The 12,587-nt window shown below is 39.0% G+C and overlaps 1 protein-coding gene across 11 annotated transcripts in view; it reads right to left on the bottom strand.

Annotated features, from left to right (window-relative positions):
• The window catches only part of myo18ab (myosin XVIIIA b), a 104,615-nt gene that overhangs the window by 45,304 nt on the left and 46,724 nt on the right, over positions 1–12,587 (bottom strand). For 10 of the 11 annotated variants that reach the window (XM_057350290.1, XM_057350291.1, XM_057350292.1 and 7 more), the window contains 14 exons: positions 11,072–11,248; positions 10,093–10,303; positions 9,086–9,228; positions 8,699–8,799; positions 8,503–8,566; positions 8,195–8,339; positions 5,681–5,695; positions 4,806–4,979; positions 4,591–4,681; positions 3,955–4,147; positions 3,466–3,552; positions 938–1,079; positions 687–846; positions 366–552 (listed from right to left, as the gene is read on the bottom strand). In XM_057350290.1, the coding sequence (XP_057206273.1) occupies positions 366–552; positions 687–846; positions 938–1,079; positions 3,466–3,552; positions 3,955–4,147; positions 4,591–4,681; positions 4,806–4,979; positions 5,681–5,695; positions 8,195–8,339; positions 8,503–8,566; positions 8,699–8,799; positions 9,086–9,228; positions 10,093–10,303; positions 11,072–11,248 (1,890 nt within the window). The remainder of the gene's footprint in view (positions 1–365; positions 553–686; positions 847–937; positions 1,080–3,465; positions 3,553–3,954; positions 4,148–4,590; positions 4,682–4,805; positions 4,980–5,680; positions 5,696–8,194; positions 8,340–8,502; positions 8,567–8,698; positions 8,800–9,085; positions 9,229–10,092; positions 10,304–11,071; positions 11,249–12,587) is intronic. The other variant, XM_057350286.1, reaches the window with a different exon arrangement.

The following is a 12,587-nucleotide window of genomic DNA, read 5'->3' as shown; positions in this document are numbered from 1 at the left end:
TCAATCTTTCGAATTCTTTCATCATTTATTTTCACTTTCATTCATTTATTTACCTTATGTCATTCCAAGCCTGTATGACTATTTCTTTTGCAGAAAAAACAAAAGAGGATTTTTTTGAAGAATGTTGGTAACCAAACAACACTAGCCCCACTTCCATTGTATGGACACAAAACAACAGACACATTCCTCAAAATATCTTCTTTTGTGTTCCACAGAAGAAAACGTCATGTACAGGATTTGAATAACATGAGGGTGAAAACATGATGACTGAATTTTTATGGTTGGGTGAACGATCACTATAAGACTTTCTTAGTCACATATTTAATTCTGAACACATGTAGTTTTCCCACATCCCTAGTACTGACCACTTGTAGTTTAATCTGAATGCAGAGGGACTTCTTTTTGACAGCGGCCACGCCAGTGGTGAAGGTCTTTCTCATGCTTGTGGCCCTCCGTAGAGCCAACTGTGAGCCGCCCTCAAGCCCGGCGATGGAGCCGGATAAAACGGTGCCCCCCCCTGAACGTCCCATAAACAATCCACTGATATTCTTCCTGCAGACAAGATATATATACAAAATGAGTGATTTCAGTCAATGCCTCCCTTAGCATTCTGGAGTGTCTAATACTCTTCTAGTTTATATACCAGAAGCCCATGATAGATATCAGAAGATACTGCTGAATCTTACTTCTGAGAGTCCTGCAGGAGAATGGCAGCATTCTGAGAGGCGGGGTTTTGTTTGGCATGGCTCAACCAGCCCCGAGCATCATACTCCACCCAGTCAGTGCCGTGGCTGTGACCCAACAGGAAGTGATGCAGCTTCTCGCTCTTCAGCAGCAGGGTGGGGCCTGTTGGAAGAATTTTGCATACATAAACCTCTATGTTGCCGCACGTGTGTGGGTGGGTACTGTATGTGTAGGAGATGTAATGAGTTCTGACCTTTGCTGTCTCCCTCAGCAGGGCTGTAATAAGTGAACAGTCTTTCCAGCAAAGTTTCTTCAGAGCCTCCAGGCTGTAGAGCTTCCTCCTCCATCAGCCACAGCAGCCCCCTCGCCTCATCTGTCCTGGCCAGAGTCCGTACCTAAACCACACAGATGATTTTGAATGATATGAACAAAACTTTGCTTCCGACTTGCGTTCATGCAATATAGATATTTTTCAATGTCCAGACACATGTATGTTAAAGGTCCAGTGTATGAAATTTAGCGGTGCCCATCTAGTGGTGAGGTTGGGAATTGCAACCAGCGGCTCACTCCACCCATCCCTTTCGAAGCACTACGGCAGCTCTCACAGGGCTAAAGATGTCGTCCCGTTTTCACTTCTTTGCCGAAGGAGACAACGTATTACGAAACGCACTCTGTATAGCAGTTTGTCCGTTTAGGGCTTCTGTAGAAACAACATGGCGAATTCCATGCAAGGGGACCCGTGGTGTATGTGGATAGAAATAGCTCATTCTAAGGTAATAAAAACATAACACTTCATTTTGTCCAACAGAGTCTATTAACTGACGTAATGTGCAATGTAAGCACAACAAGCTCCGTCTCTCTCAATAACTTTGTTTATTCACAACTCAAGCCTCATTCATTCATCAAGACTGCGCATTGTTTCATTTCCATTCCGTTTTATATTTCGATAATAACCTCAAACACAACATTAGTCATTACATGAAAGCAATTACTATCCTTTATAGAATAAGAGAGCGGATGAGCTATTACTCTTGGGCTCCTCATTAAAGGCCTGTATTAAGCGAGAGCTGCAGTGTAGTCAGGCAGGCATTTTTAAACCTTGCACTCTGTCTGTCTACTTAAGCAATTAATAGCAGTAATGGCTTCTTCTTCGCTCGACATTACAGTGCTGACACATCGCAGGAGCTGTGGAATAACTGGGCGGAAAAAGAAGTCGCAGCAATTATGGAGGCTTATGAATCTTCTTGCATGTGTTTCTTTGAATATTACTTTTTGCTTTTATTACAGTTTCTTTGCTTTGTTTCTCCGCTAATTCCATCAAAGACCGAAACGGGCCAATTAAATCTTCTGGGTGTTTTAACGTGTAGTTTAATGTGCTTAATTTTTAAAGACCATGGCTGCGTCCGAAATCGCCTACTTCCATACTGTATAGTAGGCGAAAATGAGTATGAGTCAAGAATGTCCGAAACCTCAGTATGCCAAAAACAGTAGGCGAGAAATCCCCGGTGGTCTACTACTTCCGCCAAGATTCGTGAGTGTGGATCGGATGGACACTTCTCTATCCCATGATGCCACGGGAGCTGAGCAACGGTCAAATTTCAAAAGTAAATCAAATAAATATAGCAGAAAACTACAAGGCGGACTTCCGTTTCTAATGTAGGTGCCAATAAATTAATTTCTCGTGACTAAATTATGTTTTTATCAACGCTCACGTGTAGGATGTTGTTAATACGTCATAGGTCAAAGGGCATACGGGTCACATGACCATAAAACATGGCGGACGCAGTATGTCTGAAATATATTCATACTACTCCCACTCATACTATATAGAACGTACTGTTTTAACGGCCGATAGGTAGGTACTTATTCAAATTCAGTACGTATTGTCACAGTATGTGATTTCGGAAGCAGCCCATGTTTGACAATATGTGGTTTTCTTTCAAAACTTTCATTTTAACTACAAATAAAAAAAGAATAGAAAAAACTTCAGATTATGTACTGTACAGGCATACAAGTTGGTATTTCTACTTCAGGCATTGGCCTTTGGCTATTTTTACAGCAGTGGCAAATGATACGTAAACATATAAATATACAGTATGATTATATTTTAAGTATGCATTACATACTCAGATGACTACATACATGCATGGTATCACAATACTGTTCACACTTAATGTGACAACAACACAAGGAATCAATGCAACACATTATCAACAGGGCTTAAAAGATGCTGAACACCGTGCCTGAGGAAGACAACGGAAACAACATAAACAAACGCTATGTGACAAAAACGTAACTTACGGGAGACCTCCGCAAAGAATCAATAACCATTAACAGTTTTAATGTAATTTAATACAATTTATATACAATAAAATATTCTTATAAATTAAATATAAAATAAATTGTTGAATTATAAGAAAACACAGACCAGAAGTTAACCTTGCGGCAGGCGTGTGCATCCAATGCAACGGTCTATACACAAACTAACATTAACACTCTCATCAATACCTCAGAAAAAAATGGAATTCTGATACTCTGCTATAGTAAAGATTGGCTAGATAGGACAATACTATAACAACTCATCACAGATAAAAAAAACTTGGCGAAGTTCTCACTCAAAATGTCATGGCAAATAACATGAAGTCAAAAAGTCAAGCGGAATTTCTGAACTTTTGCAAAACAAAAAGCACACACACTTCACATTTGGGATAGTCTGAGATGCACTACAAAACTTGGGTTGATGTTGGGGGGGGGTTGAAAGAGGGTGAGAGAGTTGCTTACCAATGCTTGAGTTGAGGCTTGGTCTATAGCAGCTACAGAGAGTGATGTACTGGACTCTATGTCATCTAATGCAAGCTCTATGTTCTCCTACACAGGGACAGAGGGGATGTTAGACAGCTACTATTGTCATCAGGTTTTGTGAGGACTCTTAAATGTTAATAATCTTAAATGTAAATAATTTTCATATTGTCTGGTTAAACTTCCTCGATCATTTCCATGTACGAATCTTAAAGTAAAGAGCATGAAAATCAAGTATGATTTGCATATATGGTCATGATCAAACAGGATTTACGATTTTTTGAATATTGATTTTCTTAATATTGTTGTTATGACAGCTCAGACAAACACCTTACCGCTGAAAAGTAAACAATTCCACAAATAGGTTGTAATAAAATCAAAACTAATTTAACTCAGCTAGACACATTTATAATAGAAGAGGATTGGTTGATGGGTGTGACTGGGCAGAATGGTGGTTCAGGATTATTGCACCTCCTTATAACGCTCCAGCTCCTGTACAAAGGTGCGTTCATGGAAAAGCGTTTGGAGTCGTTCCTGGGCGTAATTATGGCACAGCTCTTCGAAGGTGGCGCCACGGTCCCGCTTGGCCAACTTTGGGTTCTGGAATCCCGGTGTGTCGACAATAAGCAGAGAACACAAGGAGTGCTGACTCGACTTTAATGCTCTAAACCATACAAAAAAACAAGAGATACATATTTAATGTAGGCTAGATTTTGCAGACGCAACTGATTTTGACTTTCTCTTTTAAAAATAAGTCCAGCATATAGACCCTCTAAAAGCCTGTTTTTTAAAAAGCCTTTTCCAAAAATAAATCATTTGGCATTGCATATGAATCTGTATATAAGTATATATGTCTTCATATGAACGAAAAAAATCACATTAAATTTCAAGTATGTCCCAGTTTCCAGAACACTCAGTCTACCATTGGTTGGCCAAACAGGAAGTCCCAGCCAAAACTTTACATTGCGTTATCCTATACATTTGTTTCTAAGTATGTGCAATCCCTGGGATCATACCCATGACTTTGGGGTTGCTAACGCCATGCTCTTACCACTGAGCTACAGGAAAGCTTTGCTACAGTATTCTGGTAAGTATGCAAGGGTTTACCGGTTAACAAGTGAGATGACCAGTGTAAAGAGTTCAGAGTAGAGCCCAGATGCCATGGCTTCCAGACACTCCAGAGCGGTGATCTTTGGCGCTGCGAGACAAAACAACCAATGCCATTTTTAATGTTAACACTGCAAAAGCCACAATTGTACAATTCATGAAAACATCCAGGCTCCAGGCCCTCCATTCCTTTTGCGTCAGGTGAAAGATTTTACCCGAGTTATCTCCAGCCCCAACGTCATCTGGTCCCTGGCGGAAGGAGGTGGACCTCTGCAGGGTTCCTTTGGGCTGGTGTTTGAAGATAGAAGATGACAGCTCTTCTAGAGAGCAGCCCAAGAGGTACGCCGCCTTCTGGGCCCATTCGTGACGTGCAAATTGTTTCCGACCCGCTGTTAAACAAACATGGATAGCATGAGCTCTTAGAACAATGAAACAGCGCTGATAGGTGTGGGCTCTTGTGGTATCATCTGCACAGATCCACCGCCACGTTATGTTATCGATGTAGCTTCAATTTTACAATATTGAGGACAAAGACTTTCAAAAGGATGTGATTACGGATGCGAGTTTTAATGTTAATCTAAATTTTTTGCAGTGGATGTTGCTCAGACTGACCACAGAACACAAGCACACAATCCAGTCGCCTCAACCAGAACAGGTGCAGATAGAGGGGAAAAACAACGCAGGCCTCTGGTGGAATAGATGAATGCCAAAAGTAAACAAGAAATGAGAGCGAACAGGCTTTTATTTGTGTTTGCATCTTAACGAAAGAAAAGCACTGCAAGAATGAAACGTCTACAACATGGAGAAACATCAGAGCGTCTGGGCTTTAAAACACAACAAAGTCAACGCTCTCCCCCTCCCCTCCCGTACATGCTCCTGCCAAAGTTTTATCTGAGCTTCAAGGCGGTCTAAGACACGGTTATAAACCTTTGAAAGTAAAGAAGCCCGGCGGAGAAATAAAAGAACGAAAGCGAGCAGACAATAAGAATGCAAATGAAAATGCCTGGCAATGATGATAACGGCATAATACCACACACAGACACACAAATGAGGAGTTTGCTTGCGCTGATATATAATATTCACTCTTTACCTTCGTCAGCTTCTGCTTTGTAATGGAACGGCATGCAACATGCAAGTATAGAGAAGAAGAGGTTAGAACATGAGAGACATTCTTCGGAATGCACTTTGTTAGCACATTCACACATTTACGGTTGAATCTTTCATGCTTCTGTCATTTACAGTACTTTGCACATTTTTACTTTTTCACAATTAAACTTAATTAGTTCAACCAATTACTGTAATTAGTAGTAAATTAGTGATATGATGATATTAACAGGACAGACTAGCATAATGGCATGTATTAAATGTTTGTACTTTAAGAAATGACACTAATGCAATGGACAACTAGTCAATTCATTTCAATATATTGTATTTCTTAATGTATTTGTAGTTATTGCTTTTAGTATTTATTGTTATATGTTATATTCTGTTGTGTTTTGTTGTGTATCTCTTGGCAGTTGCCATTGACATTTCCGTCTTAATAGACTCGACTAGTGAATAAACCGCTATACAAAAAACAAGGAACAATACTGCCCCCTGCTGTAAAGGCTATGAGGTACAACTGAGAAATCCAAGATAAAGATATCTGGACAACAATTTGTTAATGCATTAGCTAACATAAACTAAACAATGAACCATATTTCTACAGCATTTATTTACCTTAGCTTACATTAGCATTTACAAATACATTTTTAAAATCAAACGTTGTTACAGTTAACATTGATTAATGCACCATTAACTAACATGAATAATTACATTAACTAACATTAACAAGGATTAATACATGCTGGAAAGCTACATTGCTCATTGTTAGTTAATCAATGTACTAATGTTAACAAATACAACCTTATTATAAAGTGTTAACAAATATCTTAATCAAAATTTGATAAAGACGTCTTAATTTTATACTCTGTTGCCAAGATGAAAAGCTTTATTAGTAATCACATCTTGCGTCAGATGTTACAGAAAGTCCGAAGTCTTCAGTATGCATCAGTATTGATGTCAAAAAGAAGCTTGTCTGCATATGTCTGCAGCATACAGGCACATAGGCTAAATACTAGAACTTTAACAGGAACATTTCTAGTATAAGTATAAAGTATAAAAGCACTCACTGCATATAGGCTACTAAAAAATTCAGGGGACTGCAGTGACAATATATCAAGATTCAGCATCACAAACAAACACAGAGACGCACACAAAATGTGACCCTGGACAACAAAACCAGTCTTATGGGTCAATTTTTCAAAATTGAGATTTTTACATAATCTGAAAGCTGAATAAATAAACTTTCTATTGATGTATGAGTTGTTAGAATAGGACAATATCTGGCTGAGATACAACCGTTTAAAACTCTGGAATCTGAGAGTGCAAAAAAATCTAAATATTGAGAAAATCGCCTTTGAAGTTGTTAATCAGGGGCACTGTGGCAGACCATCCACTCACAAAAATAAAGTTTTTATATATTTAAGCTAGGAAATTTACAAAATATCTTCATGGAACATGATCTTTACTTAATATCCTAATGATTTTTGACATAAAAGAAAAATCGATAATTTTGACCCACACAATGTATTTTTGTTTTTTACTAAAAATGTTCCCGTGCTACTTAAGACTGGTTTTGTGATCCAGGGTCACAAATGACAAGGCATGTGGGTGAGTTCCAAAGTGTGTCGTTCCAAACCCATAAGCTGTTATTTCTTTCCGCAGGACACAAAGGAGAATTTTAAAGCACACAGCGCTTTTGCATACAACAACCATTCATTGTAACTACATCTGCCCCAAAATGAATGCTGTTGAGTGAAGATTCTTCAAAATACTGCTTTGTGTGACACAAAACAATACAACAGCACACAGGTTTGAAACAACACAGGACTGAGTAAAACTGACAGAGCGTTTTATTTTTGGGTGAATTGTTTCATTCAAGTGTGACTGCAGTAATATCCCAGACTGTGAATACAGAGCCATCCATCCTCATTTGAGCACAGGAAACACTCTTCTCTAAACGCTTACACATCAAAATGTTTCCCAGCTCTGAAGTCAGTAAGCCGAGCATAATGAAATAAGTCTGTTGAGGCTGTTAGGAGTTTTGAGCTCTTGATTTCATTGAGGCATTTTTAAAGCTCTGATGTGTCGACTGCTTCTGTGAGCTCATTTAACATAGAAACACCGATGCATGGCTTAACCAGACAAAGTATCAAAGCAAGCTACAGAAGCATTTAAATAAGGTTTTATTCGTGTACACGAATAAGAAGCAAACTCGCATGAACAACTCTCAATACTGTTCTTTCTTTTTTCACAATATCTGCTCTGATATTTGGGGGAATATCTGGACATTTAATGGTCAAATGTGCTAAAGGGTGTTGAAGGTCTTATACTGCTGTTGGCAGCTAAAAGTATAACCAAATTTAACAAAATATAAAGTAAAAAACACTCAAAAAGAGGGATTGGTAACAACTCCTGCTAAAGTTTATACAGGTTCTATGTGGGTCTGAAAAACACATGTAATCACAAACCACAGTATTTAAATATGAGAGAGTTTGGTTACCCTTGGTGGCCCCCGCAGCTCCAAGATGGTATATGGCGCCAAGAATGAGCCACAGGGCTTTCTGCTCCTCAGAAGAGATACCCAGCACCTTCATGGCTGCCTGCAGTTTAGTGAACTGCTGCGATGACCTCTGCTTGTCTTCAGACTACACACACACAAACACACATAACATGAGTTGGGAACGTATCAACATGTTCACTTTCAATGACAGTATTTTGTATTTTCTTCGCGAGGCCTGTACTCAAGTATACAATAAAGAGTGATAGGTGGTAGACCTGTACCTCATAAGACCTTTGGGTGAAACTAACCTTAGATGGAGACACAATACCGAAAGCGCTGTTCTCTGCGAAGTGGTTAAAATGCAACTCGGTTCTGCAGATAAATTGAAATAAAGTCATTTTATAAAGTCTAACAAAAGAATGTGAGTACAATTACGAGCTTTCTGAGAGCGGAAAAGATTTTAAACATCAAATAGGAATATGAACAGGGAAAACACAGGTTCACCTTAAAGTGCTGTCTGCTCCAGCCATCATGTAGTAAAAGACATTAAACGTGGATTCAGTCTCTGGTCTTTTCACCACCCTTAGCTTCTCCAGCAGCATGGTCTACAGAATTTACAACAGAAATTAGGCCAACAGACATTCTCATTCTCCAGAGCATCTGATTGGACAAAAATCTGTAGTGCAAGATGAGTCATCGATATATACGATTCATTCTTCCTGACAGAAACCTGTAAATGCTAAATGTGCATCTTTGCTAAACGAAGTAAATTATGTGAATGTATAGTGGAATACTAGCATATAAATAACCAACAACCAAATTTCTTCATAATGACTTTAACTCAGAGCTTGACAAACACTTATCATGACAGAAACGTGCACATCCACAAACCTGAATGGAAGCGGACGCCACCTGACCAGCCTGGTCAAAATCCAGCGACACGATCTGAGAGAAACGGCTGGCGTTGGCGTTCATGGAAGTGGCACTGTTTCCAAAAGCCTCTAAGATTGTGTACACCGCTTGCCATTTCTCCGCTGAACGACACACACAAAGCACAAGTATTTCATTTACTATATTGCTGCTGTCCTTTTGAAACCTTGCATCTCCACATTTCGTGATTTTTATGTTTTGCCATAAATCTTTATTATTGTCACCTTTTATGTTTGTCACTGGGTTTTTGCAAATATCCGACCAATAAAAAGTACTAAAAAGTGCTTGTCAACTTTAACAACACAGTATTTAATCATTTTAAAAGTAGTGTTTTTTTTTTTATTTCGTGACAAACATCGAATTTGGACATCCAAGGTTTTGGAAGGACAGCGACGATATATAAAACAGATTCACTGCGCTTGAGATCCAGACCCAGCATTCAGAGGTGAACGCACAGTATGCAGATAAGATCCTGGCCTCTTTAATAGTATAGTTGATGACCACTGTAGTCTTCATTAGGTCATTATGGACTAGGCAGAGGCTGAGCAGTTTTTGATGACGGCTAATTATCAGGGTGCTTTAGTGGGCGTCATTAGCGCGGCTCTCATCGATCACCATCTTTTCAACCCTCTCTCTCTCTCTCCATCCCACACTATATGAGCTCATTTTCACTGACCGCATGGCACCAGGCTTTCAAGCACTTTATGGGATAATATACAGCTAAAATGAGGCCGCATAATATGTTAGTTAGCATAATGTAACGACTATTAGCATTTCTGATTAGGTCAAAACTAAAGAAGATTATATTACGACTCATTTTACTATGGTCTGGATCTAAATAAAGATATAGTTCTTAAACACAAATATTTGAGCTAAAATCATTGATAAGTTGTGAGTTTAGTGTTGCTACAGTCTGCACATGACAGTTAAAGTAGAACATGATTGAGGTGTTTTCAGAAGGTCTGTACCTGTGAAGATCTTCCCTGTGCTGCCGGCGATAGACACCAGGTACTGGACTAGATGTTGGCAGTTTGTTGTTTTGCCGCTGCCGCTCTTCCCCAGCAGCACGATGGACTGGTCCTGTCGTGTGGTCAGAAGGTTTCTGTAGGCGAACTGGGCCACTGCATATATATGAGGGGCCGTGTCCTCTCTCCGGCAACCTTTAAACATGTGCATCACCTGTAAGCACACAGAAACAATGACAATGGCGGAAAATCTTCAACATGGCTGTCAAACCTTATTGGGTGTTCTGTTTAAACATGGCACCTTTATATGCGTTTCAATGGGTTTGGGGGCATTGATGGAATACCTAAAGACATGTTAGTTTTCTCTTGTGACTGCTAAATTACATGAACATTACAGAGAAACATAAACAAGGAGCTTGCAGGGTAAGCTTACAATCTAATAATCTCAATGCATTACAGAGTTTTAATTTCCGTACAACAGGAAGGTCAATAATGAAAACCTCAAAGCGAAATGTAAGCCCATAAACATTCTTTTTCCAATGAAGGAAAAGTCAATAGAACACTTCATTTGAAAAGAAGGCTGTCGTAAACTTTGCAGCTCTGGCACAAATGCCATAACATGTTTATGTACTGTATAGTTTGAGTGCACAAAACACTCATTGCTGCTCATAATCAGCCTGATCCATAATGCAAAATCACTTCATTAGGACCAAGGGCCAGGAGAAATCCTCTTACGGTTTGTAATTACATTTTATGGGCAGTGTTTTATCTTGCATGAAATCCAATGCAGCTCATTAGCAGATTTCAGCTGCCTGTTTCCTATAGCGTTTCACTGATGAAGAGACGGCTTGTCTTAAATATGGGACCCATAATGCGTTTCTCTTCAGCTGAAATGAGTGTGCACGATAATTCTCATTAAGATAAAGAATCTCCAGGTACAGTAGTATAAACCCTCGGGTACGTGGTGAGCTCAGACTCTTACCTTCTCAGAGTACATTGAGGGGGCGCTGATAGGGTTGATGATGACCGTGTTGGGCCCTGCGTATGTATGGATGAGGTTTCCTCCGTAGCGCTGACGCAGGGAGTGCATGACACTGGACTCATTCAGATAGAGCAGAGTCGCCAAGTCCTCGCAGCGGTCAAACGATGGCGGGTTTGCCTGGGAGGTGGGGTTGAAAATGCAGTTTGGAAGGTCATTAAAGCTCAAAAACACATATTTGTCATATGATGGCGTCGTACCTTTTGAAAACAATGATGTCACATTGTTTTTAATATTAAGTGGTTCAATTTAAGCCATTTTGGTCATGGTTGAAATGTCACGTAAACAGGTTTAACGAGAGTTCAAAGATAGGGAGGGATATGCCACAGCCATAACAGCCTCAAGACCTCATGACAAGTTTTTAACACAATTTATTACACAGCTCGTTGGAATGCTTGATTCTGATTGGCCCGTCGCAACATTTGCAGGTTCGTTATTCCCAGATTACAACCTCTCAAAAATAATTTTGACAGGATTTTTTTTGACGGAATAAAAATAAATACATCTCTTAATAACATACAGTATATGACATTATATTTACAAATGACTAAACCAGATTGACATCTGAACGTTGTTTATTAACTTAAAACCGAAAGTAAACGGCTTTTCCTCGCGGAAAAGAGGTAAAATTTATTTGGTTTTTATTCGGTAAAAATGAGCCAATAAAATATTTCAAATTCACATTTCACGTCCAGTTTGTTTCTCATGTGGCAAGTAGCCGTGTAATAAGCGGGATAATGTACAAGCAGCCGGCTGTTATCGCGAAATAAGCCTCTTCAGTGTGATACAAGACCCTCGATTTTCATTAATTGGCATTTCTAGATGTATTGTGACCATTCCATTCCAGTATCTGTTAAATTTCAACATTTTTTTTTACTTTTCCTAAATACATAAATATGTTTTATTGCTTAAAAGTGAATATGAACTTGTTTTCTTTGCAGTATTTGACGTTTGAAAAATACAGAGCATCTTTTCTGGTCTGTTGACCTGTTACTCCAGCTTTCATTAAATGCAAATAGAAACAAAAAATTTTATTTGAAATTTGGAGAAATATTGTTAGTGGTTCACAGAATGCAACAAAACTAAACACATCCCTATAAATAGTAAATTCAGAAAAACTGAATTTGATGAAAATAATTTTGAAATGGTCTCTTAATTTTTTCAACAGTACAATCCCTTAAAATGTAGTCATTGATGCCATAAGTTTGTCCATGTGTATCAAGTCAAGTTCTTTATTTATAGAGCACCCATACCCACTTATTTCTCTCTGAACCATATATTGCCAACCTGTTTCTAACACCTGGTTAGCTTTGGTTCAAGGGCAGACACTAGCAAGCCCTGTATGTTTATAACCCTGTAAATAAACCCAGCACACTTCTTCTGTTCCAGAGAGAGAAGAGTTTAAAAACAAGATAAAAAGGATCAAACTAGTGTTTTCTGCACCGCTTCTGTGCTCTGC

This window comes from Triplophysa rosa, linkage group LG14, assembly GCF_024868665.1.
Source record: "Triplophysa rosa linkage group LG14, Trosa_1v2, whole genome shotgun sequence".
NCBI lineage: Eukaryota > Metazoa > Chordata > Actinopteri > Cypriniformes > Nemacheilidae > Triplophysa > Triplophysa rosa.
The sequence above is the reverse complement of the archived record's forward strand: the minus strand, read 5'-3'. Positions and strand labels throughout refer to the sequence as shown.